Genomic DNA, 22,501 nt, shown 5'->3' with positions numbered 1-22,501 from the left:
CAAGTCCTGGAGTTACTTAAAATGATCAACTCAGATACAAGAATACAACCAACTGAGTCAAGCTGGCACTTGCATTGCTGCTTCTGTGACTAACTCTATTGTGAATCAAGACCCAGTTTAGTCGTACAAATAAAAAAAAGTGCGCAGAATATTAATATTTTGAACAAAACATGTGCCCATTTCAACCCCATGCAAATTCTGAAGATCAGTTAATGGCACCCATTTCACAGAACCATTGTCACAGCAGAGCTGCACTTTCTCCTCTGTGAGGGAGAGCCCATGACTGGAAGAGAAAAACAAAACAACATTTTTAAACTTTGAATTCATACTTATAGCAGGTTCACGCTTTGTAACAACAGTTGACTTCTCAGCTTGACAATGCTTCAGTATTGGGGCTGTCACTGGCCAGATTAAAACCTATCTTTGTTCTTAATAGGCAGCATTTCGATAGCTCAATCAGACATAACTAGCTGATTCCCTAGGGTATTCACCCCAAATTAGTGATGTAACTGGGATGGGCAGAAAGAGCAACGGCTACCAAGTTTAAGATTTCTAATCGGCTTAAGAAATGTCAGAACAATGATCTGTCCTTGGTCTCATTATTTAAGACTGCAGCACAGTTTTCAGGTTCTTGTTCTTATTCACTCAGAGTAATTCTCAGAGCTCTGACATCTGGCTATTCCTACTTTTAAAAACATGACTTATTTAAACGCAATACAAATATAACATAAGAACATAAGAACATAAGAAATAGGAGCAGGAGTAGGCCATCTGGCCCTTCAAGCCTGCCCCGCCATTCAATAAGATCATGGCTGATCTGTCGTGGCTCAGTTCCACTTTCCCGCCCTCTCACCATAACCCTTAATCCCCTCTCTTATCAAGAACCCATCAACCCGCTTCTTAAAAATATTTAGCGAGGCAGCCTCCACCACTTCAACGGGCAGAGAACAACAGCACTGAGTCCAAAGATGTGCAGTTTTGGTGGGTTGGTCATGCTAAATTGTTGCTTAGTGCCTCAAAACGTGAAGGTTAGGGGAATTAATGGGATAAAAGTTTAGCATTATGGCGATAATGTGCTGGGTGGGCCTGGTGAAAATGCTCTGCTAGAGAGTTGGTGCAGATTTGATGGGCTAAATGGCCTCCTTCTGCACTGTAGGGATTCTATGGTTCTGTACACCATTTACCTCCCTTTTGATTTTTTTTTAAAACCAACAATGCAGCTTTCAATAGGAAGTTGAGGGATTCACCGAAATGGAATTCCATGTTATTCAGCTGGACTGAATTAGAAGAGTCAAATATGAACAACACCCTGTTCCTGAACTGAGAGGAGCACTGTTTCCACATGGTGGAAACCCCTCCAGAACAATTCAATCAAATTCAAAATGCACCAAAGGGTATGTCACAATATTCAACTTTGGCAGCACAAAAGAGTGATGGGTACTTGCATTCTTTTATTTAAAAAATGAGATACCAATTATATATATTCTTTTAAATGCAGGAGTACATTTAGTTATTTACACACAAGATGCTTAGCAATATACACAGAGTGGAGATGACAAGGTCTTCAAACGTTCAGATGAGACTATGCAAATATTCTGCATTAGCATTCTAGGATTTATCTACAGGTTATCTTCTTTCAACATTAACTGGGTTCACAGAAGCATTTTAAGGCATTGAAAACTGACCGTTTTAGATTACATACATAGATTACAAAACCGGAAATAGGAGACTGGGTTTAAGTCACGTGGCAACATTTCAGAAAAGAGGAAAAATAAAGCTGACATTATTTATACATTCCTTATAATTGATATAAAAAGACATTAAGACATACACAAAAACACTTTGTTTGCAACATTTCTGCATAAAAACACAGGCTACAAAGAAAACATTAAACGTACTCAAGACAAGCATTACTATTCTGCTTTAATAATTATAGACAACTGAAAGAACAAGGAAATGGACAATGAGCATTCTCAACACAATGCAAGATACTATAACGTTTAAAAAAGTATTCAGGCTAAATGATGTGGCTTGTCACAGACAACCACTGTATTTACTTTTGAGATAATTTGCCTAACACAATATTTATATTAGATCCTAAATGAAAAATATTTTCCATGCCAAATCAATATTGTTTATCGTTAAATATGTGTACAGAAAATATGTTTAGTATGTGTTAAGCACAAAAAAAACTCCACTGATATCAGGAACTTATTTTTGAGGTGAATAGTATAGATAAGTACTCGAGGGAGAAAGGAAGAGAAGATGGTGCTGATATGCGATAGACAAAGTAAACCAATTGGACTGAATAGATTGCTTCTGTGCTGCAAATCCACGTAGAGTCAAAAAAAGGGGCATGTGATTTCCTAAATCATGTCTCTTTTAAAATGGGATTTTTCAGGAGTCAATATTCACAGGTTTTTGGGATCATTTATAGGTTCCTGCCTAGAGTGAGATACTTCTAAAATTTAGTTTTAATAATTTATAAGTCAGGGAAACAAACCAGATGATTCAATGCAAAAACAATGCTGGAAAATCCCAGCAGATCTGACAGCATCTGTGGAGAGAGAATAGAGCCAACGTTTTGAGTCAGGATGACCCTACTTCAGAGCTGGATTTACTAACTATCCTAATCTTAACAGTAACTCTAATATTTTCTTCCATTTGGGTAGCAGATAAAGAGACTGTTTTCAGTGATGCTGAGTGGGGTTGAATCAAACCTTTACACTTATTCCACTTGAATAAAAGTGAGAGGCCTGGCAGATTTCTTAAATGTCCTTTCCTCCATGTCCACCCCATAGCGGTGGATTTTTAGATTGGTATTATTATGACACTAGCAATACTTTGAACATTTCACTGTGATTTCCAGTTGTATCAAACAATCTGAAGTCATTTCTTTCAGCACAGATTTCAACTTACTGATTGAGCTTTGTTTTCTTGGGAAAAAAAACTAATCCCGACTATCCTGGCGTCAAAACCCAGAAAGTCACTGATGTTTACCTTTTCTCTTCGGTTGTTTGAATTTTGTGATCCTGAGGTTTAGAAAAGGCTGTTCTCAGCACTTTTTCCTGACTGGCAGATAAACTGGCTGAGATCTGTTAATTTTCAGAAATTTGTGATTGAGCCAAGTTAATGAGTGTGTGAATTTAAATTTTATTTGGCACCAAAACTATGTAGTCCATGGAGATTGGAGGCAGGGAGAGGTGGAGAAGGAACATTGAAATTGAGCAAATATTGTGCTTCTTTTTCAGGTACATAATCAAGGTTGTGGGTGTTAATTTTGAGTAGTGATCTGATGCGCATGATCCTCCTTTGGAAGGGTGCCACCCTGCCAAACTGGAAATTAATGATTTCTGGTTGTGCAGGGCAGACATGAAACAAGCATTGTTGCCTTGTGTATCCAAATTGGGTTTCCAATGTCAACTATTAAAACTCTGTAGTCATCAGATGAATGGGATTTATGCAATTTGTGGCCTGTCCAGCTATTTCGGGTTTTCATTTGTCCAACCTGCTGTATTTAAGAGACTGCAGTGCGTCCCCTAACTCTACAAAAAAAAAAGTGGAGGATTGATGACGGCTCAGTTTGAACCCATTTTTGCTATGCAATCCCCTCAGCACCCACCAGTGAACTGGCTGAGCATCAATTGAAATACCTGAGGCCTTGACCAGTCACTGCACTGGGATGACCAATTGGTTTCCTTAGCATTCCAGTTTCTAAAAAACACATGCGTGCGCTCAAATCATGTCACCGATTCCACACTGAAAACAAGTTGAATTTCTCCTCCAAAGTTTGTAATCTCTAGCTCCACAATAAGCTGCTGCTTGAATAAATTACTCGTTTTGCTTCTCCAATTAAGAAGTGCTGCATCATTTTGCAGTAATATTGTACATGATGTAGTATTAACTTTAATTCTTGGATAAAGATGTTGGCTGGAATTCACAGGCTATTCACATCCCACCACCACAACCAGCAAGAAAGGAGTATTTGGCACTCAGTCAAATCTCCGTTCACTGCAGCGGGAGGGGAGAATTTCAGCTGTCAGCGAGGTTGGAGAATCCGGCCTGCTGTATAAAGTATCACCTATTCCCTGAAAACAATGGTGGTAGTGCCATTAGTATCTTCTGGCCAATGGAAGTGTAGCAAAAATAAAATGCTTGCTATAGCATGATACTGGTTTCTGCAATTCTATCTTGGGACAGAGAGGAATAAAAACAAGTTTTACTCGTAGAAACCACGTCTTAGTTTAGTGTTATTGCAACAGCATTAAGGTATCCACGCAGGGAATCAGGCCTCTCAATTTAAATACAAACATCTCTGCATGTTTGAATTATAATCCTTTAGCGACTTCCCTTTTAGATTTAATAGATACTGAATTTAATCTGTATTTCTTAGCCAGGCTGCTTCAAATCAGAAATTTTATGCAACATCATCAGAGACCAGTCAGACTAGATAGTCTCTATGGGTGGTGAAGACGGAAAAAGAATGCCACATTAGATACAATTTATCACAACAGTAGGATGACCATTGTTTATCTTTGACTTTATTATTTGGCACCTAGAGGTTAAGCCATGGGATGGAATTCTCCCATTTTCCTGCCAGCCGGACGGCTTAGAAAAAATTTGATGGGACACACAAAAATCTGTTGTGTCGCTGGGCAATGATAGTGGGATCTTCTGATGCTGGAGTGAATTGGGGAATGAATCCAGGGTGGGGAACAGTATGAGGATATTGTCAACATTACAGGTGGCAAAGAGATGGTAGAGCACAAGGGTGAGGGTTGGACAGGGTTGAGTGACAGGTTGTTACTGGGGACTTGGGAGATACGCATGGATTCTGTGGGGCAGGGATGAGAAGGTTGAGGAGGTGAATAGGAACACGGTTTCAGATTCCACATCTGCAGCAATTTGCTTTTATCATTGTGAACAGGAGTGGGATGCACTGGAAGGAAGGCAACGTACGGGTTTGTCTGGACATTCTTGAAGGAAAAGAATTTGGGCTGGAAGGTGACAGTGGGGAGGTTGATGGTGATGCTAGGAGGATCAATGGTGATGGGGAAAGGACATGGGTGACTGTGGAAGGGGAAGTGGTGGGAAAGCTCATGAAGATATTGGCTATAAACACAGAATCATAGAAAAACTACAGCACAAACAAGCCCTTCGGCCCACAAGTTGCACCGATCATGTCTCTACCTCCTAGGCTTACCTATAACCCTCAATCCTATTAAATCCCATGTACTCATCCAGAAGTCTCTTAAAAGACCCTATCGAATTTGCCTCCACCACTACTGATGGCAACCGATTCCACTCACCCACCACTCAGTGAAAAAAAACTTACCCCTGACATCTTTCCTCGGTACCTACTCCCCAGCACCTCAAACCTATGTCCTCTTGTGGCAGCCATTTCAGCCCGGGAAAAAGCCTCTGAGAATCCACCTGATCAATGCCTCTCATCATCTTACACACCTTTATCAGGTCACCTCTCATTCTTCGTCTCTCCAAGGAGAAAAGACCGAGCTCTCTCAACCTATCCTCATTAGGCATGCCACCCAATCCAGGTAACATCCTTGTAAATATCCTCTGCACCCTTTCAATGGCTTCCACATCCCTCCTGTAATGAGGCGACCAGAACTGAACAGAGTACTCCAAGTGGGGTCTGACCAGGGTCTTATACAGCTGCAGCATTATCTCCTGACTCCTAAACTCAATTCCTCGATTGATGAGGGTCAGTACACCATACGCCTTCTTAACCACATCCTCTACCTGCGAAGCTGATTTGAGAGTCCTATGAACCCGGACCCCAAGATCCTTCTGATCTTCCACACTGCTAAGAGTCTTACCCTTAATACTATATTCCTAAACATGATAATCAAACCTAAAGTGCTTGATGTGCCCAGGTGCTGCTTGGGAGCTGAGTTAGTGAGTGGATGGTGATGCAGGTCAGCTCAGCTGGACAGCAGTAGGCAGTACTGAATATGCTAGGAACCAGTGAGATGGGTTTGATGGATGAAGATTCAGCATACATGGGACAAGTAAAATTCTGGCCCTTGTCCACTTATATCATTGACGACTTGTGCCCAAGTAGGTTTGATTGCCCTGCTCGACTTCTTCCTCCTGTCAGCTGGGAAAAGTATATTCCTTTGGACTTCCACATGGTCCAGAAGGATGCACAGGGAGGCTTCATGAAACTGAGGCACTGATCCCTCAGTTCTCCATCCAGACACCTCTGTTAGTATTAAGTGGATGTCTGGATGCTTTTTAAAAATGGTGTCCGGATATAATGGCTACCAACCCACCCCGACATGGAATACATTGCAAAACCCCCAGGTGCATAATTAATAAGGCCTGGGATGGAAGATACCACAGGTTTTCACGTGGGCCTCTACCACAGAAAATACTCCCCATTCCCGCCATGGGACTTAGCCCGAATGGGTGAATTCCTCTCCTGGTCTAGTGTAGCATCACTGTACCATGGGATAAAACCAGTAAGCTGAAACAAAGTCAAAATCCATTCAATCCCTGGTCATGTAATAAATTGTCCAAATGTGTGATCAAGTGAAGGCAATCTTTGTGATAAATGGATTAAAGACATTTGTGGGAGAAGTCAGTCTTTGAAACACCCCCCTCCCCCCAAAAAATAGAGGTGTACGAGGGTTAGAAAAATCTAACAGTATGGTTATTTCGCTATGCTACTACAATCTGCACATTGTCAACTGCTCTGGATGATAAACTGAGCATTACCAAACAAAAAACATTTTTATGTACAGTAACTATTTTGACATGAAGTGAAGACAGGCTTTTAAAAGTCTGAAACATCACATTAATGCTACTGGACCATTTAAAAAATAATGGAGGAGTAAGGACAACATAGTTCAAGATTCTCCCTCCCATAACCCATCAAAGCCAAGGATCTTAAAGAATTTCTAATATCCACTCTTTCATGTTTCAACTCTACTTTGCTACTCTGACTCACCTCCTTCATTATTTGTGCTGCTTGTCTGCTCTGCTTTATTTGTATTTCCGTGGAAATTCTCTGCCTATGTTCACCTTCACACCCTCCTGTACAACAGATAAAATCATAATTTAACCGAGATGAGAAAAAGGCACATAGGTGAAAGCAGCCCATTGCTCTTTGGCTACTTAGTCAAAATAAAGGACTTCAACATTTTTATTACTGGTCATTATAGCTGATAACATGCCATAAATTATAGAAGTTACTTTAGGCAGTTAGAATAAAAGGTCTTGTAATTAAGGTAGAGATAGAGCACACCTACACAGTAAAACGTGATGCAAATACTGAGAGAAGCTGATGGCAAAATATGTAGACTGCCGATTACACTCACTGGCATGAATGGATTTCGCTCTTCAATTTGTTTATTTTTGTGACCCTGCTTTTTCTATTTCTCATTACCCATACTTTTATGTCAGAAGATTGGTTCACTCACAACTAATTTTGAACCATTATCTTATCCTCTACATTCCCCTCCCCTCCAGTTTGTGCTTTTAATTACTGGTTTCCCCTCGCAATCCTGAGAGAAAGTTACAAAGACAGGCTGAGGAGAGATGCAGGTTCAAATCATCAGATTAAATGACTGAGGAAATGAGAGTAAATGTGGAACCAAGAAGTGATCAAAGTCACAGGTGTTTCCCTCATGCTGGAGTACACCTTCAACAGCAACAGCATTACCTAAGATAACATGGTAATATAAACAACATCATAGTAGCAGTACCAAAATCCTACTCAACAGGAATGTCCATTAGAATCATCCAGTACCAAAAGTCAAATTCCAGAGTATCTCTTGCATTTGGTCAGAAATTTTAGTCTGTTTGTGGGCAGGCATATCTCCTAAATTGCTTCTTTAGGCTGAAAGCCTGCATTGTTTTAGCAATTTCTGGTTTGAATAAAATTTAACCTGGAACAAGATACAGGTAAAAATGATCAAGTTGTGGATGGAATTGTGGCTTCTAAGCAAGAGGGCATGCGCAGTATAAATGGGACAAGTTGGTATTAACAAATACTGGACCCTAATATAGGCCAGGATTTAACTGGCTTGTCCCACCCATCAATGGTGAGTGAGCTGGTAAAATTGCACGAGAACTGAGAAATCAGGATCACGCCTGATTTCTCAGCATTAGCGATTTTATAAGGACCGAATTTCCAGTGCGGTCAGCCTCTCGCTGGAAATGGGTTAGAGGCTGAATAATTTATTCAAATTTATTATAATTTGAATTTACATCTGTTTAGTGAGCCCAACGCTGATTCGTCTGAGCTCACTTGCTTTTATGGCCTCACTGGGAGAGATTCTCTCCAGCGAGGAAAACATCTGCTCCCTATAAACGGGAAATAGCCATGTTCTCCAGTCCAGAGGATGGGGTCCATTGGGATGGGGCAGGGCTTGGAGGGGTGATCTGACTGTGGAGGGAGGGGGATCCGACTGTGGAGGGAGGGGGATCCCACTGCCTTTCTGCCTGTGACTGCACCAGGAGGGGTGGCAGCGCTGTGCACTCTGCATTGCGATTGGTCTGGGCAGCAAGGGGAGGTGGTACGGGCGATACTTATGAGCAGTGTGGGACTTGCAAAATGTGGGGGGGATAACTGTGTTGAGGCTGCTTGCAGTAGCAGGGGCTTGACAGCTCTGTCTGTCAGACCCTGACTGTTACGCATCAGAAAATCAGAGGTCTGAACATGCGCAATAGCTCCCTCTGCAGACTGTCTGATGAATTAAGCCCGGGCTACTGTCTGCAGCAGCTAGAAATGGTTTAAACCATTTTTTCAAAGTCTAAGTATGTAAGATTGTGCATGGAAACTCGCCCAAAAAACAGATCAGAAATGTCCCATTTTCATGCTAGCTGGACAATTAGAATCATTCTTGTAAAATTCCACCCATAAAATCTACAAGACAGAACCTAAGCATCATTACGTATAAAATGGTAAGCCTGAGAACAATAAGTCAGAATTGAACAGTTTTCAAAATCTGATCTGATTGTGTCATAGAAACATTGATTTAGAGCTCAAAAAGACGTCCTTTGACCCATCATGTCTGCACTGGCCATCAAGCACTCTATTTGTTCTAATCCCATTTTGCAGCACATGGTCCACAGCCTTGTATGCCAAGGTATTTCAAGCGCTAATCTGACCCTTCCATACCTTTTCAATTAACATAGGAATAAAACATGAAAAGGGCTTGACTGAGGGAAGTTACAACAATGCGCAATATCCCAATCTGCTTTCACTTTACAGGGTAACTGAAGGCCTCTTTCTTTCAAGGGATCCCTTAATAAGATTTAATCACGTCATAAAAACTAAAACAAGAGTGAAAATTGAGATCTTTTGTGCTTATCTTCATAGACAACTATCTCAAATCATCGTAGCTTTTAAGAACTGATTGCTGGAACCATCTTCAGTAAACACCAATTCTAACATTGAGCGTATGGCAATATTTGCACAGGTTTTATATATTCACAGTCTGATCATTAGGAACCAGCTTCCAAGTCTGCAGCCAAATTACAAGAATATTGGATTGTCTGTTCTGATAGGTTCTGGGACTGTGTGGGAGTCTCAAACCTGTGCATGGTGTCAGGGCTCCTACTGGTGCAACCTTCAAGGGAGCAGCCTCCTAATTGGCCATTTCTGTATTTGCTGTCATTAAGGCCAGTAGGAGGGTTCCCAAAAAAGGAAGTGCCAGAGGCCCAACAGCATAGAATGGCTAGCAATCCCACTGGGCAAGATGGATGCTGCTGAGGCAGAACAGCAATCGTGAGGGCACTTCCAAAAAGTTTGAGAATGAAGTGGTACACAGTTAGTAGGGCCATTGGTGTGGAAGGGGAACCCCTCTACAGGATTGGTTTTGGCTGCAGCTGCAACATTTCATCTTGGCGGCTTGTTCATTGGGTCCTCAGGAAAGGCCACCCAACTGGCACCATTGGAAAATGGCCACAAAGGCAGCCTGAATAGACTGCCTGCCTCCAAGCAAAGGGCTGCTAACATTGTTCCCAACTCACTCTTGGGAAACATCTTGGAGGTGGGAAACCAATGCCATGTTTCCCTATTTTCCCAAAACACAACTCAACTTGTGGGAAAGTTCAGCTTAGTTTTGCAGATAGCTATTAAAATACATTGCACCTTTGTAGATTTAGGAACTTAACAATAAACAAATAAAAACATGAATAAACTATACTCTAGACACAGATAAAAGGCATCTGCAAATCACATCACCTAGTAATTATGAAACATTTAAATACCTCATGTAAATCAACACAAATATTCTATGAAAGCATTCATATGGTAAACTTGATTATTGGCCCTTTAGAATCAGGTATGTGTTTTTTGCATTAAAAAATTCTTATTTTGATAAATAAATGATTTATAATAACATGACTTATTACAGCCTTCTATTATGACAGAGGGCCTAAATTGTTAATGTGCCTTTTCTCTTTACAAAATCTGAAGTATCTGCTGTGCATTTTCAGTTTATTACAACATTGCATTTTTTTTGCTCCTTCGTATAACCTTATTACAATGACAATATATTCTGTATTTAATGCACAGCTGTATATGTCAAGGATATTGCTTTTTTTGGAAACTATTTAAACAAGTACTTTTCTGAGCTTACCACCCGTGATCCAGAGCTTTTGTGCAGAGTACCTTATTCATTTTCTCTGAATAAACTGTCTCCTGGGCATTCAGATTTTGCCTCTTTCCAACTCTCAGCTTTTATTCACTGTACTCAGACTCTGGAGTGTGATGTAACGCTGCAAATCGAGAAAGCAAATTTTGGCACTGGGGTTTACGGTGGGTTAAAATAAAACAGTTGAAAATGATTGGTAAAATAGGGAAGAATGTTCATTGAATAGTGTGGTCCTGTTTCCAAGCATCAGGCCTATGTGGGTAAAGGATCATCATCTCCTTTGTTACATTTGCACTTGCAGCAGAGGACAAATGGGGTGGCAAGCAGGAGGAACGGTGATGCCACTAACAGCAAAAGGCCAAAGCCCGCAAATATGCCAACTACCTAGATGGGGAAGAAGACAAAACATGTTTACTATATATCATATGATAGAGGGTAAATAAAAACAGGAGACTCTCCCTCAAGAAAGTAATTACTTAAAACTGATGGGTCAATAATGATCCTAAAATATAGACCAGTGGGGGAAAAAAGCATTTTGTCATCGTCTGGATGATATATAAATGTACCAATTATAACCTGAACAAGAGAGAGAGAGACAGATGCTAATGACCATATACCTAGTAGCACAATGGATAAACACTATGAAGAACATTATGGGTTAGTATATGGAGGATACATGTATGATGTTACAGTTTTGCTATAATGATCAGTTGGATATTTTCCCTTACATAATTGGGAATTTTTCTATCCATATAATTTTGCTTTTACTAGTCAACACAAACTATTTCGAATTATCTCAACTTCAGAATGATTTGGTTACTTTCTGAATTAAATGGGTAATATTTTCACACAGAAACAAAGATAACCTATAGTGGTTAGCACTGTTGCTTCATAGCACCAGGGACCCAAGCTTGATTCCTGGCTTTGGTCATTGTCTATGTGGAGTCTGCACATTCTCCCTCTATCTGCATAGGTTTCCTCCAGCTTCTTCGGTTTCCGAAAGATGTACTGGTTAGATACATTGGCCATGCTAAATTCTCCCTCAGTGTACCAGAACAGGCACTTGAGTGAGGGGATTTTCACAGTAACTTGATTGCAATGCTAATGTAAGCCTACTTGCGATTAATAAATAAACTTTATAAGGAAATGTACCTTTTGTAAAGTAATTAATTTTAGTCCTTTAATCCTCAATCAAAATTTGCTTTAACCAATGCAAAAGTAAAAACTAAATCCAAACATATTGTAAAACATATTTGGGGATACTTTGGCATTCACTGCAGGATTGCTTTTTACAAGCTTGACTAATGCAACAGTGGCAACATTCAAGAGGAAGTACGAAGATGGAGCATAACAGAGTTATTCCACAAATCTCTATTTACTTTGCAACAAAGCATTGGCACTGAACTCAACAGCATCAGATATGCTCATCTGTACCAATGAGTACCAATAAGCATCACATATCTTCATTGTTTGCTGCTATACATAGCCCTGAATTTATAGGTTTATCATTTGACTGATTATAGAGACTCTGAGACCATGAAGTGATACATTCCTTCAGAATTAGCCAAACACACTATACAATGGAACACTTTTCAGTGGTACGCACGACCTTAATTCAACAGTTTTAATGCCCAATAGCATCTGAGGTTGAGGAAGATGTGGAGGAAGATTAATTTTTACTATATAGAATTTGTCTCTATTACATTCTCCCACTCTCAATTAATATGGATAATTGATTTTAAGACACAAGCCTCCTTTCTCATTCTTTCCAACTCTGAAATTCACTATTTTGTTCTCCCCTCTCCAGCTGTTGTCTAGTATGATGAATAGTAGTCTGTGGCTCTATATTTAGCCCTACTAAATTAATACTCTGCTTCGTTCTGTGTTCCAATCAGAAGGGAGAGAAATTAAGAAATAGTACCAGTTAATACAACTGTATACTCAGCTGATTGTTTCTTTTCTCCCTTTCAACATGCAGGATGAGAAATGGTGCCTATGATGCATACATCAGCATTCCTGTAATCAGCTGGTAACTCTACAGCTCCCTCATGAGAGGGGAGAACTGAAATGATAAATTTCAAGGAAATCAAGAATTAAATGATGAATATCTCTATCCGTTAAAAGTCATTTTACTATTTTCCCACCTTACCCGGATTTTGATTTCTTTGGGAAGGAGAGGGATCAGGAGGACAGTAATTTATGGCAAAATTGTTCCCCATTACACATACTCTTCTTGGGAGTATTTCCAGTAGTTCCTCAGAATGGCACTGGCAGAAAAAGCAATAGTAAGTTTTAAAAGCTTCACTGCTGGTGAAACAGTTGTCTCCATTTTGAGCTTGAACTCTGAACTAAAAGTGTCAATCACTTAGAGATTGAGCAGAGTGGATGCCATAAGGGAGTCAGATGATAAAATCCACCTGGAGTCAACAGTATATTTTCATGTAGTTAAAAGCTGCTCCCACACCGATCAGGAATGACGTGATCACTGACACCATTGGGAAATGATAAAGAAAGCTTTTTCACTGAAAGGGTAGTGTACTGTGATGGAAACAGAACTTAGCTTACTCACCTGGGTTCTATGCCAAATGACAGAGGCCCGAGTATGACCAAGTTTGTTTCGGCAAGGTCCTTTATCATAATGAATTAATAGAAAGTCATCCTGTTTTCAAAGGCACAATTTTCAGAGATTAACATTGTAATCTAGACAAAACACATTTAACTTCTTCCTAAATCTCAGCTAAAAAATAATTTTATTTTTCAAATTAATTCTTCAAACGTTAACTTTAAGAAGGAGCTATCGCCCTGTCCAACACATCAAAGCGAAAGTTTAATCTCAATGGGTTTTGCTTTACAAAAACAAATCTCACATGACAGACTTCTCTCCTGATGTTTAATCCTGTTTACTGGCTCTATTTTTCCATTCAGCACTGAGAATTTGCCACAACAAATACTCACAAGAGACAAGCGAGGGGAAAAAACCCCGCCAAGAGACAACAACAGACTGGCAAAAATATAAAAGGTGCATCTCAATGCGGCAAAGAGCATCTGCTGTGAAAGGATCATTGTGTTGTATGTCATCCTGGCACATCCCAACCTATTAAAAGATATCCAGCAGCCCAAAGAGCTGTGCAAGTGCCTGCAAAATGTGATGGGATTACTGTTGGCTCCCTCTAACTGTCCAGTGGGTAAATGTACTGGTGATGTAGATTTAAGATTTAAAAAGGCTGCAGGGAAAAGCCTGGGAACTACAGGCCAGTGAGCCTCAGATCTGTAGTGGGTAAGTTGTTAGAAGGTATTTTGAAAGACGGGATCTACAGGCATTTGGAAGTGCAAGGACTTGCTTAGGAACAGTCAGCAAGGTTTTGTGAGTGGAAAATCATGTCTGACAAATTTGATTGAGTTTTTTTGAAGGAGTAACCAAGAAGGTAGATGAGGGCAGTGCAATTGATGTTGTTTACATGGACTTTAGCAAGGCCTTTGACAAGATACCACATGGTAGGTTGTTGCATAAGGTGATCCAGGGTGAGGTAATTAAATGGATACAGAATTGGCTTGGTGACAGAAGCCACAGGGTGGTTGTAGCAGGTTGTTTTTCAAACTGGAAGCTTGTGACCAGCGGTGTGCCTCAGGGATCGGTGCTGGGTCCACTGTTATTTGTCATTTATGTTATTGATTTGGATGAGAATATAGGAGGCATCGTTAGTAAATTTGCAGATGACACCAAGATGAACCAAGGCATAGTGGACAGTGAAGGTTATCTAGAGTTGCAACGGGATCTTGATCAATTGGGTCAGTGGATTGATGAATGGCAGAAGGAGTTTAATTTAGATAAATGTGAGGTGATGCATTTTGGTCGAATCAACCAGGGCAGGACTTACTCAGTTAATGGTGGGGCACTGGGGAGAGTTATAGAACAAAGAGATCTAGAGGTACATGTTCATAGCTCCTTGAAAATGGAGTCACAAGTGGACAGAGTAGTGAAAAAGGCATTCAGCATGCTTGGTTTCATTGAATACAGGAGTTGGAACATCTTGTTGAAGTTGTACAAGACATTGGTAAGACCACAGTTGGAATATTGTGTACAGTTCTGGTCACCCTATTTTAGAAAGAATATTATTAAACTAGAAAGAGCGCAGAAAGAAATTACTAGGATGCTACCCGGACTTGATGGTTTGAGTTAAAAGGACAGGCTGGGTAGACAGAGGCTTTTTTCCTCTGGAGCGAAGGAGGCTTAGGATGATCTTGTAGGTCTATAAAGTAATGAAGGGCATAGATCAGCTAGATAGTCAATATGTTTTCCCAAAGGTAGGGGAGTCTAAAACTAAAAGGCATAGGTTTAAGGTGAGAGAGGAGATACAAAAGGGTCCAGAAGAGCAATTGTTTCACACAGAGGGTGGTGAGTGTCTGAAACAAGCTGCCAGAGCTCGTAGTAGAGGTAGGGAGAATTTTGTCTTTTAAAAAGCATTTAGACAGTCACATGGGTGAGGTGGGAATAGAGGGATATGGGCCAAATGCATGGCAATTGAGACTAGCTTAGGGGTTTTAAAAAAAAAGATGGCATGGGCAAGTTGGGCTGAAGGGCCTGTTTCCATGCTATAAACTACTATGACTCTGACATGCAACCAGGAAACCCTATTGTTCCGTTCTTGGTTTGCAATGAAATTGACTCGTCTTTTTCAAAACGCTCTGTAGGATCATAAATGAATCCCAATCTACCCACTCAGAGCTAGGGAAAGAAGAAAACTAGCTATGGCTCTCCCTCTTGACAGCTGTCCATCTGCTAGAAGATGCACTGCATGTAGACATCTATGTACATCTTAGGCTTGCAAAATCAGGAATTTTAAAAGCAAGAAATGCGCCAAACCACCTATAAAAACGAAGTCATGCAATTCTACCTAGTGCCCTATTTCTTCAAATTGCCTGACCTTGTTAGACACACAAGTTGGAAATTTCACCCTTGCCCACAGCTGGGATTCTACAGTCCCATTGCAATGAACAGAGTTTTGGCGGAGTGTCAAATTCTTCATTCTCACTGGCAGCAGTGATGGGATCGGAGAACTCCAGTCAGAGGCACTACATGGCGAGTTTTAAATTTTTGATATTAATAAATATTTATTAAGAAAATCACTCGTGTACATCAACAAAATTATATAATGGTTCAGTATAGTTTTTCTTTTAAAAAACATTTTCAATGATTTTGAACCAAGTTATTGACAGTGGATCAAAAACACAAAATGCTGAAAAATCTCAGCAATTCTGACAGCATCTGAGGAGAATAGAGCTATTGTTTCGAGTCTGGATGACCCTTTGTCAGAGACTATTTTCTCTCCTCAGATGCTGTCAGACCTGCTGAGATTTTCCAGCATTTTCTGTTTTTGATCAGATTCCAGGATCTGCAGTATTTTGTATTTATTTACAAGGGAGTACTGGATATGCTTGCTTTTGATGATAATCCTATGCACAGCCTCATCAATAAAATGTCTGCTGATTACCACTCTTACATACATCATGAAATATTGTTTAGAATCATAGAGGTTTACAGTAAGGAAACAGGTCCTTTGACCCAACTTGTCCATGCCACCTTTTTTTTTTAAAACTCCGAAGCTAATCTCAATTGCCCACATCTGGCCTATATCCCTCTAAACCCATCTTATCTGTGTAACTATCTAAGTGTTTTTTTAAAAGATAACATTGTACCCACCTCTACTATTACCTCTGACAGCTTGTTCCAGACACTTACCACCCTGTGCGAAAAAATTGCCCTTCTGGACCTTCTATATCTCTCTCCTTAAACCTTTGCCCTCTAGTTTTAGATTCACCTACTTTTGGGAAAAGATATTGACTATCTCGCTGATTTGTGCCCATCATTATTTTATAGACCACTATAAGATCACCTCTAATCTCCTATGCGCCAGAGAAAAAAGTCCAGTCTATCCAGCCTCTCCTTATAACCCTAACCATCAAGTCCCAGTAGCACCCTAGTAAATCTTTTCTGCACTCTTTCTAGTTTAGTGATATCCTTTCTATATTAGGGTGACCAAAACCGCACAGTGTTCTAAGTGTGGCTTACTAATGTCTTTTACAACTTCAACATGACATCCCAACTCCTCTACTCAATGTTCTGACTGATGAAACCAAGCATGCTGAATCGCTCTTCACCACTCTGTCCACTTGTGATTCCACTTTCAAGCAGCTATGAACATGCGCCCCTAGGTCTTTTTGTTCTGTCGTTCTCCCCTACGCCTACCATTAACTAAGTCAGTCCTGCCCTGGTTCAATCTACCAAAATGCATCACTTTGCATTTATCTAAATTAAATTTCATCTGCCACTCATCAGCCCACTAGCCCAACTGATCAAAATCCTTTTACAATTGGAGATAACTTTCTTCACTCTCCACTATGCCACTAATCTTGGTGTTATCTGCAAACTTACTAACCATGCCTCCTATATTCTCATCCAAATCAATAACATAAGACAAATAAAATTGGGCCCAGCACTGATCTCTGACCATACCTGGTTACAGGCCTCCAGTTTGAAAAACAGCCCTCTACAACCACCCTCTGGCTTCTGTCAAGAAGCCAATTTTGTATCCACTCAGGTACTTCACCCTGGATCCCATGAAATTTAACCTTATGCAACAACCTATCAAGCAGTACCTTGTCAAAAGGTTTAATGGAAAGAAAGGAAAACTAAACAATACATTCTATTTTCCTGCCAGATTGCATTAGTCAGCAAGAATTTTACTTGCAAATGAATCTTACTGGAAATTTGAACTGTAAGTTGTCCAGCACAACACTGAAGGAAATTTCCATTTTCCCAAATTGTGCCAAAGGGTTAAGCCCTATTCCACTGTGTTCAGACTTAGGGCACTTCAGCTGTCTGCACATGTTAACTGAATAATATTAATTGCACTGTTGGGCTCAGTGATTCATCTAAATTTCTTCTTCTGATGAGATGAACAACAATGACACAGAATTAATATAGAGGCCTACAGAAATAAACAAAAGATAAATCGATATTAAAGCCAGCCTTTTGCCCTACAGCACTAATTTAAAATGGACAAGAATGGCTTTCTGCTGGCCCCTTCTACTGTGTTGTGATGTTTGTGAAAATTACAATTTTTCAAAATACTGCTCTGCAAAAAACAAAATATATAGCGGCAAATGATGGAGTGGCAATATGTGTAAAAAGGACTGAAACATTCACATTTCGGCAAACAAAGAACAATTGTTCGAGACTTTGGTGGGGGGAGGTGAAAAAAGACACAAAGATCCTTAGAATCCAGACAAAACAGCTATGAGGATTTGGCAGATTTTTCGAACACATGATGATTTTAGAACAGGGAAAGTAGTACAATCAAGTTGAACACCAACCTAAACCAACTCTTAAAAGCACAGTGAGTGCTATAGGACTTCAACAAGATTTGTTCGTGTATAATTTGTCACTGTCTGAAAAGTACAGAAGCATCATTTATCAGATCTGTGCTTGCAATTGTTGCATTTATGAGCTGATTTTATAGTGCATTTTATTGTGTCATACAATGTCTGGATAATGAAATAGAACAGAATTCACCAAAGTCGCAAGGCCCAAAGTTAACTAACATGATTCAACTGTAGAACAACTTGCAGTTACTTAGATTGCACCTTTAAATTAGCAAAACATCCCAAGGCACATCACAGGACAAAACTGAAAAATATATGACTTATATGAAAACCAGTCACTATCAAATTATCAATAGAAGTTTATGATACTAATGAAGATCTAACTGTTGTAATCTAGTCATGGGGTGCAAACAAGTTAGTTAGAATTAAAATAGATAATACAATTGGACTTTTTATGTGTGACCTTAATTGTTAATGGATTTTGCTTGGGTTTAAAACCAAATCATTTCTGGCTTTCCTAATTTACAAAGTAAGTCAGAGATCTGAGGAATGACTTTGTCATAATTTCAGCTAATTTTTCCAAATTGCACACCTCAAAAACCATTATTGGCCCCAAACCCAGTCTGATCTCAGCAACACAGTTATACAAAAGTTAGGATAAATATTCCACTCTCCTACAAGCTAGATGGAACACAAGAACTAACTGATTACCAAGGTGCTGGACATTAAAATAATCATAAAGATTGCATTTCACAAATTAGAGTTACCCTGACTGATACACAATGTCCTGGTAATGCCATTAAGATAATGGCAGACTGGATATGGATCATTAGCTTCCTTTTGTGGATGACATGTGGCTAATGAACAAATTTAGAACAGCCTTCAGAATATTCTGTGCACAATGATCTCACGGCCTGGAATTCAAACTATTTATAATGGATACATGTGGATTTTAAATAGCAGCACAGATATCTTCCAGACTTGATGGAAAATGTGCAATGCCCATGACGATTATGTACATGAACCAACATTTGCATTTCACACATTATCTCTTTGCGTAACTCTCAGCAAGGTTCTTTCAAATCCACGACTAGGTAGCTAAGCAGAATTGAATTGGGCAGATGAAATCCTGAACTCAAAGTCTTTCAACAATCAAAGAAGCACATCTGGAATCATGGGGCAAGATTCCACCCCATCATGATGTAGTGAATTTTGAACTTGAGAAAAACATTTGGTTGGAGAGAGATCTTTGAAATATATGGCATTGTGATTTACTTTGGTGTATTCATGAGGTCTGTGTAAAGTCAGGAATCTTAGCACAAATGATAACTCTTAAAGGTTCTCTTTCCATTTTGAGATATCTAACCTTGTAATGGACTGAAGGACAATATTAAATACAGAAAAGCTGTTTCTAAGAAAGATCCTTTGGCTCCTTTAGATCATTCTGCATATAAAGCTATATTTTTTCATCAAGCATCTAATAGTCTCCTGAATGATTCTGAAGTGTTGTCTATTTTGCCAATTGTTAAATTGATGGTACACAACTATATTTCAGAGAGTCAATACAACAGTCATAGATTCCAATGACAGCTTCTATTTATGGATTTTAAATAAGGAAAATGCTTTGCATTTGTTAGCCAGTTCTGTGGACATAATTTGTTTATAGTTTTTAAAATGGGCACGAATACACCACATAGGACAAGACGTTCCAAGTACAATTGTTCAGAGTGTAATTATTTGAGAACTATTTTGCAGGAAACCATAGGAAGACACAGCAACATCAATAAACACAGAAGCCAATAAAAAGCATGATTTGGGGAGGACGATCCACATTCAGCTCTGTGACGAGCCAGCAAATAGCAATCATGAGTGATTTGACAGTCGGCACTGCTGCCTCTTTATGACAATTGATGGTAGTTTCATGGTCACCATTACTGAGTCTAGCTTTCAGTTTCAGGTTTATGATTTATTATTGAACTTAAATTCTACCAGGTGCTGTGAAACCATCCTAGGCCTCTGGATTACTAGTCCACTGACATTACTTCTATGCCATCATTTCCCCCAAATTGACAGGAAGCAGTGATTAAGGCTAAATGGGACAGCAAGGATTATTGCTAGTGCATCAAATATTTACAGTTTTTATTAATAACTTAGAGAAGAGATTGAGAGTAATACATCAAGTATGATGACCATATGCAGCTGGTTGGGAATATAAGCGGGAGGAGGATACAAAGTGGAGGTGGGGGGGGGGGGGCGGTATTTTTGACTCCAGTTTTGCGGGGAAGATCAACAATGGGAATAGAAAATCTGACAAGAGGCCCAAATCACACTTCCACCTTGGTAAAGGCAAAGGCAATCATCCCCACCCCTCCAGTGATGTTATGGGAATCCTGATGTAGCTCATTGGGATTCTCATTAGAATAAATTAACATCTGATTATAAAGCCTCCACACTGGATAATTCCCCCCTTACATAATCCATTTATGCTGACGTGAGGGTATGTTGATATGAATTACAACAGATCTCCCATGGCATGCACCTGGGTTCTGCTTGCCAGGTGCATGCCATGGGAGATCTGTTGTAAATCTGTTGCAATACCCGAGCAGTGCTGGGGGCTGTGCCTGGGAGGTGGGAGGAGAGGAGTTGTGTGATGGTAGTTTCTGCATGGGGTAGTGTCATGTGTGGGTGGGGGAAGGATGCTGTTTGGGAGTGGTGGGGGTGGGCGAAGATTTCTGGTTTTACTTTTTTTGTTAATGGGGCATCCCAATCAGTGGGGCCACAATGGTTATAACTGCTGCCTCTCCATGTCAGGGACCTAGGTTCAATTCCCAGCTTGGGTCACCGTTGAGCACGTGAATGATTTGCCTCATTTATGCAAAGACTTCAGTTTAATATATTTCTGCCTATTCAATTACATTTAAATGCTAAGCTTAAAAAACCTGACTACATCTTAAAACTAACTTGGCCACATTTTACGACTCAGAAGACATGCTGGGTTAGCTAGAAAAATTGACTGCATTTTTGAAAAATGCCAGCAAATAAAGCTTTTCATAAGCAACATCTGTAAAGCTGCGAAATAAGGATGGATATATTGTGGAACTGTATGTTTGACTATCAGTCTGTTTTCTAGACCAGTTCAGTTTGTTTGGGCTGTTTTGATCAGTATAGGACTGGCAGAGAAGGCAGTCTCCATCTCTCCATTTTTTGTTTTCTATTCATTTTCTGTAATGATTTAATTTTAAATTCTGTTCAATAAAAGAAATTCATCGTATCAGTGCCATCTCCTTCTATTCAAAGGAATGAATGGAGCCTACAGTCACTATTTGTGTAGAGTCTGCACATTCTCCCCATGTCTGTGAGGGTTTCCTTCGTGCTGGTTGGGTGCATTTTCCATGCTAAATTCCCCCTCAGCATAGCCAAACTGGAATGTGGTGATTAGGGGATTTTCACAGTAACATCATTGGAGTGTTAATGTAAGCCTACTTACATTAATTGGTGACACTAATAAATAAAAAAACTTAAACATTCTTTAAAAAACTAAGTTGCTGGTGGGATGGGCTCAATCAGTGCTGTAACCTTACTTTGAGATTGGGGTACCCTTTAAAAACAAACGCCCCAACCTCAGAATCCCAGTCTTTGTTGCAAGTTTAGGCAACCCCCTCCACAAATGGCTGTGTAATCCACACCAGCACTCTGAAATTGCAGGGTGCCATTTGATCAGGCAATGAAAAGCAGCTACAAAATTAGCACATTTCACAGTGCTTTTCTCACCTGTTCCAGCACCCTGTGCAATTTGAGGAAAATTTGACCCATTAGATCAGTAAATTCTGGCAAAACACAAGGTCAGGAAAAAGAAACAGGCCAACACCACAGAAACAGATCCTTAGCTTGCATTTATCTTATGAAGGGAAAGTCAGGGGTTCAAAGCCTACATTCTAGCAAGTTGTAACCTACTGTATCCTGAGTGGGATGAATTGACTCTATCCAGATCAGATCAGTAAAGTGAGTAATCTGAGCTCACATTATAGTTAGTCCCAAAGTACACATTATTACGTTGCTCACATTAGCAGGATCCATAATGCAAATGAGGAAACCATGCTGGAAGTACAAACATTACAGCTGATTGGTCTATGTTTACCCTTTCAGTGATTATATATTTAAGTTGTCTGTATCAAGAAAGCACTGCACAAGAATACACAGATTTATATCTCAGCCTCAGTAAAGATTATTTGTAGAATTGATTTCATGAGTGAAATCAGCATTGGTTACGTTGTCAGGTACGTATGCTCAGGTGGTGTGAATAGATGAGAAAAATCAGCAAGACTTTTTTTTTGTCAGATCACCCCAGACAAATCATCCTGCTCTGCTGACAAAACAGTTAGAGGCTACAGTCAAGTCAAGGATGAGCTCGACCACTTACATCATTCTAACAGGAGAGAATTTAAATTAAGCTAATTTAAGCTTTGTTTTTACCAAAGGGTAACCACTCCCTG

The 22,501-nt window shown here is 39.8% G+C and overlaps 1 protein-coding gene across 9 annotated transcripts in view; it reads right to left on the bottom strand.

Moving 5' to 3' along the window:
- Window positions 1-1,431: 1,431 nt before the first annotated feature.
- LOC145344862 (putative E3 ubiquitin-protein ligase RNF144A-A) overlaps window positions 1,432-22,501 on the bottom strand; it is a 74,885-nt gene continuing 53,815 nt past the window's right edge. For 5 of the 9 annotated variants that reach the window (XM_080192112.1, XM_080192113.1, XM_080192116.1 and 2 more), the window contains 2 exons: window positions 13,195-13,284; window positions 1,432-11,009 (listed from right to left, as the gene is read on the bottom strand). In XM_080192112.1, coding sequence (XP_080048238.1) covers window positions 10,878-11,009; window positions 13,195-13,284 — 222 coding nt within the window. In that variant the 3' untranslated portion in view covers window positions 1,432-10,877. The remainder of the gene's footprint in view (window positions 11,010-13,194; window positions 13,285-22,501) is intronic. The other 4 variants (XR_013886997.1, XR_013886994.1, XR_013886995.1 and 1 more) reach the window with 4 other exon arrangements.

This window comes from Carcharhinus amblyrhynchos, chromosome 7 (genome assembly GCF_965287045.1).
Source record: "Carcharhinus amblyrhynchos chromosome 7, sCarAmb.v2.hapA, whole genome shotgun sequence".
Lineage (NCBI taxonomy): Eukaryota > Metazoa > Chordata > Chondrichthyes > Carcharhiniformes > Carcharhinidae > Carcharhinus > Carcharhinus amblyrhynchos.
This window is presented reverse-complemented; position numbering and strand designations above follow the sequence as displayed.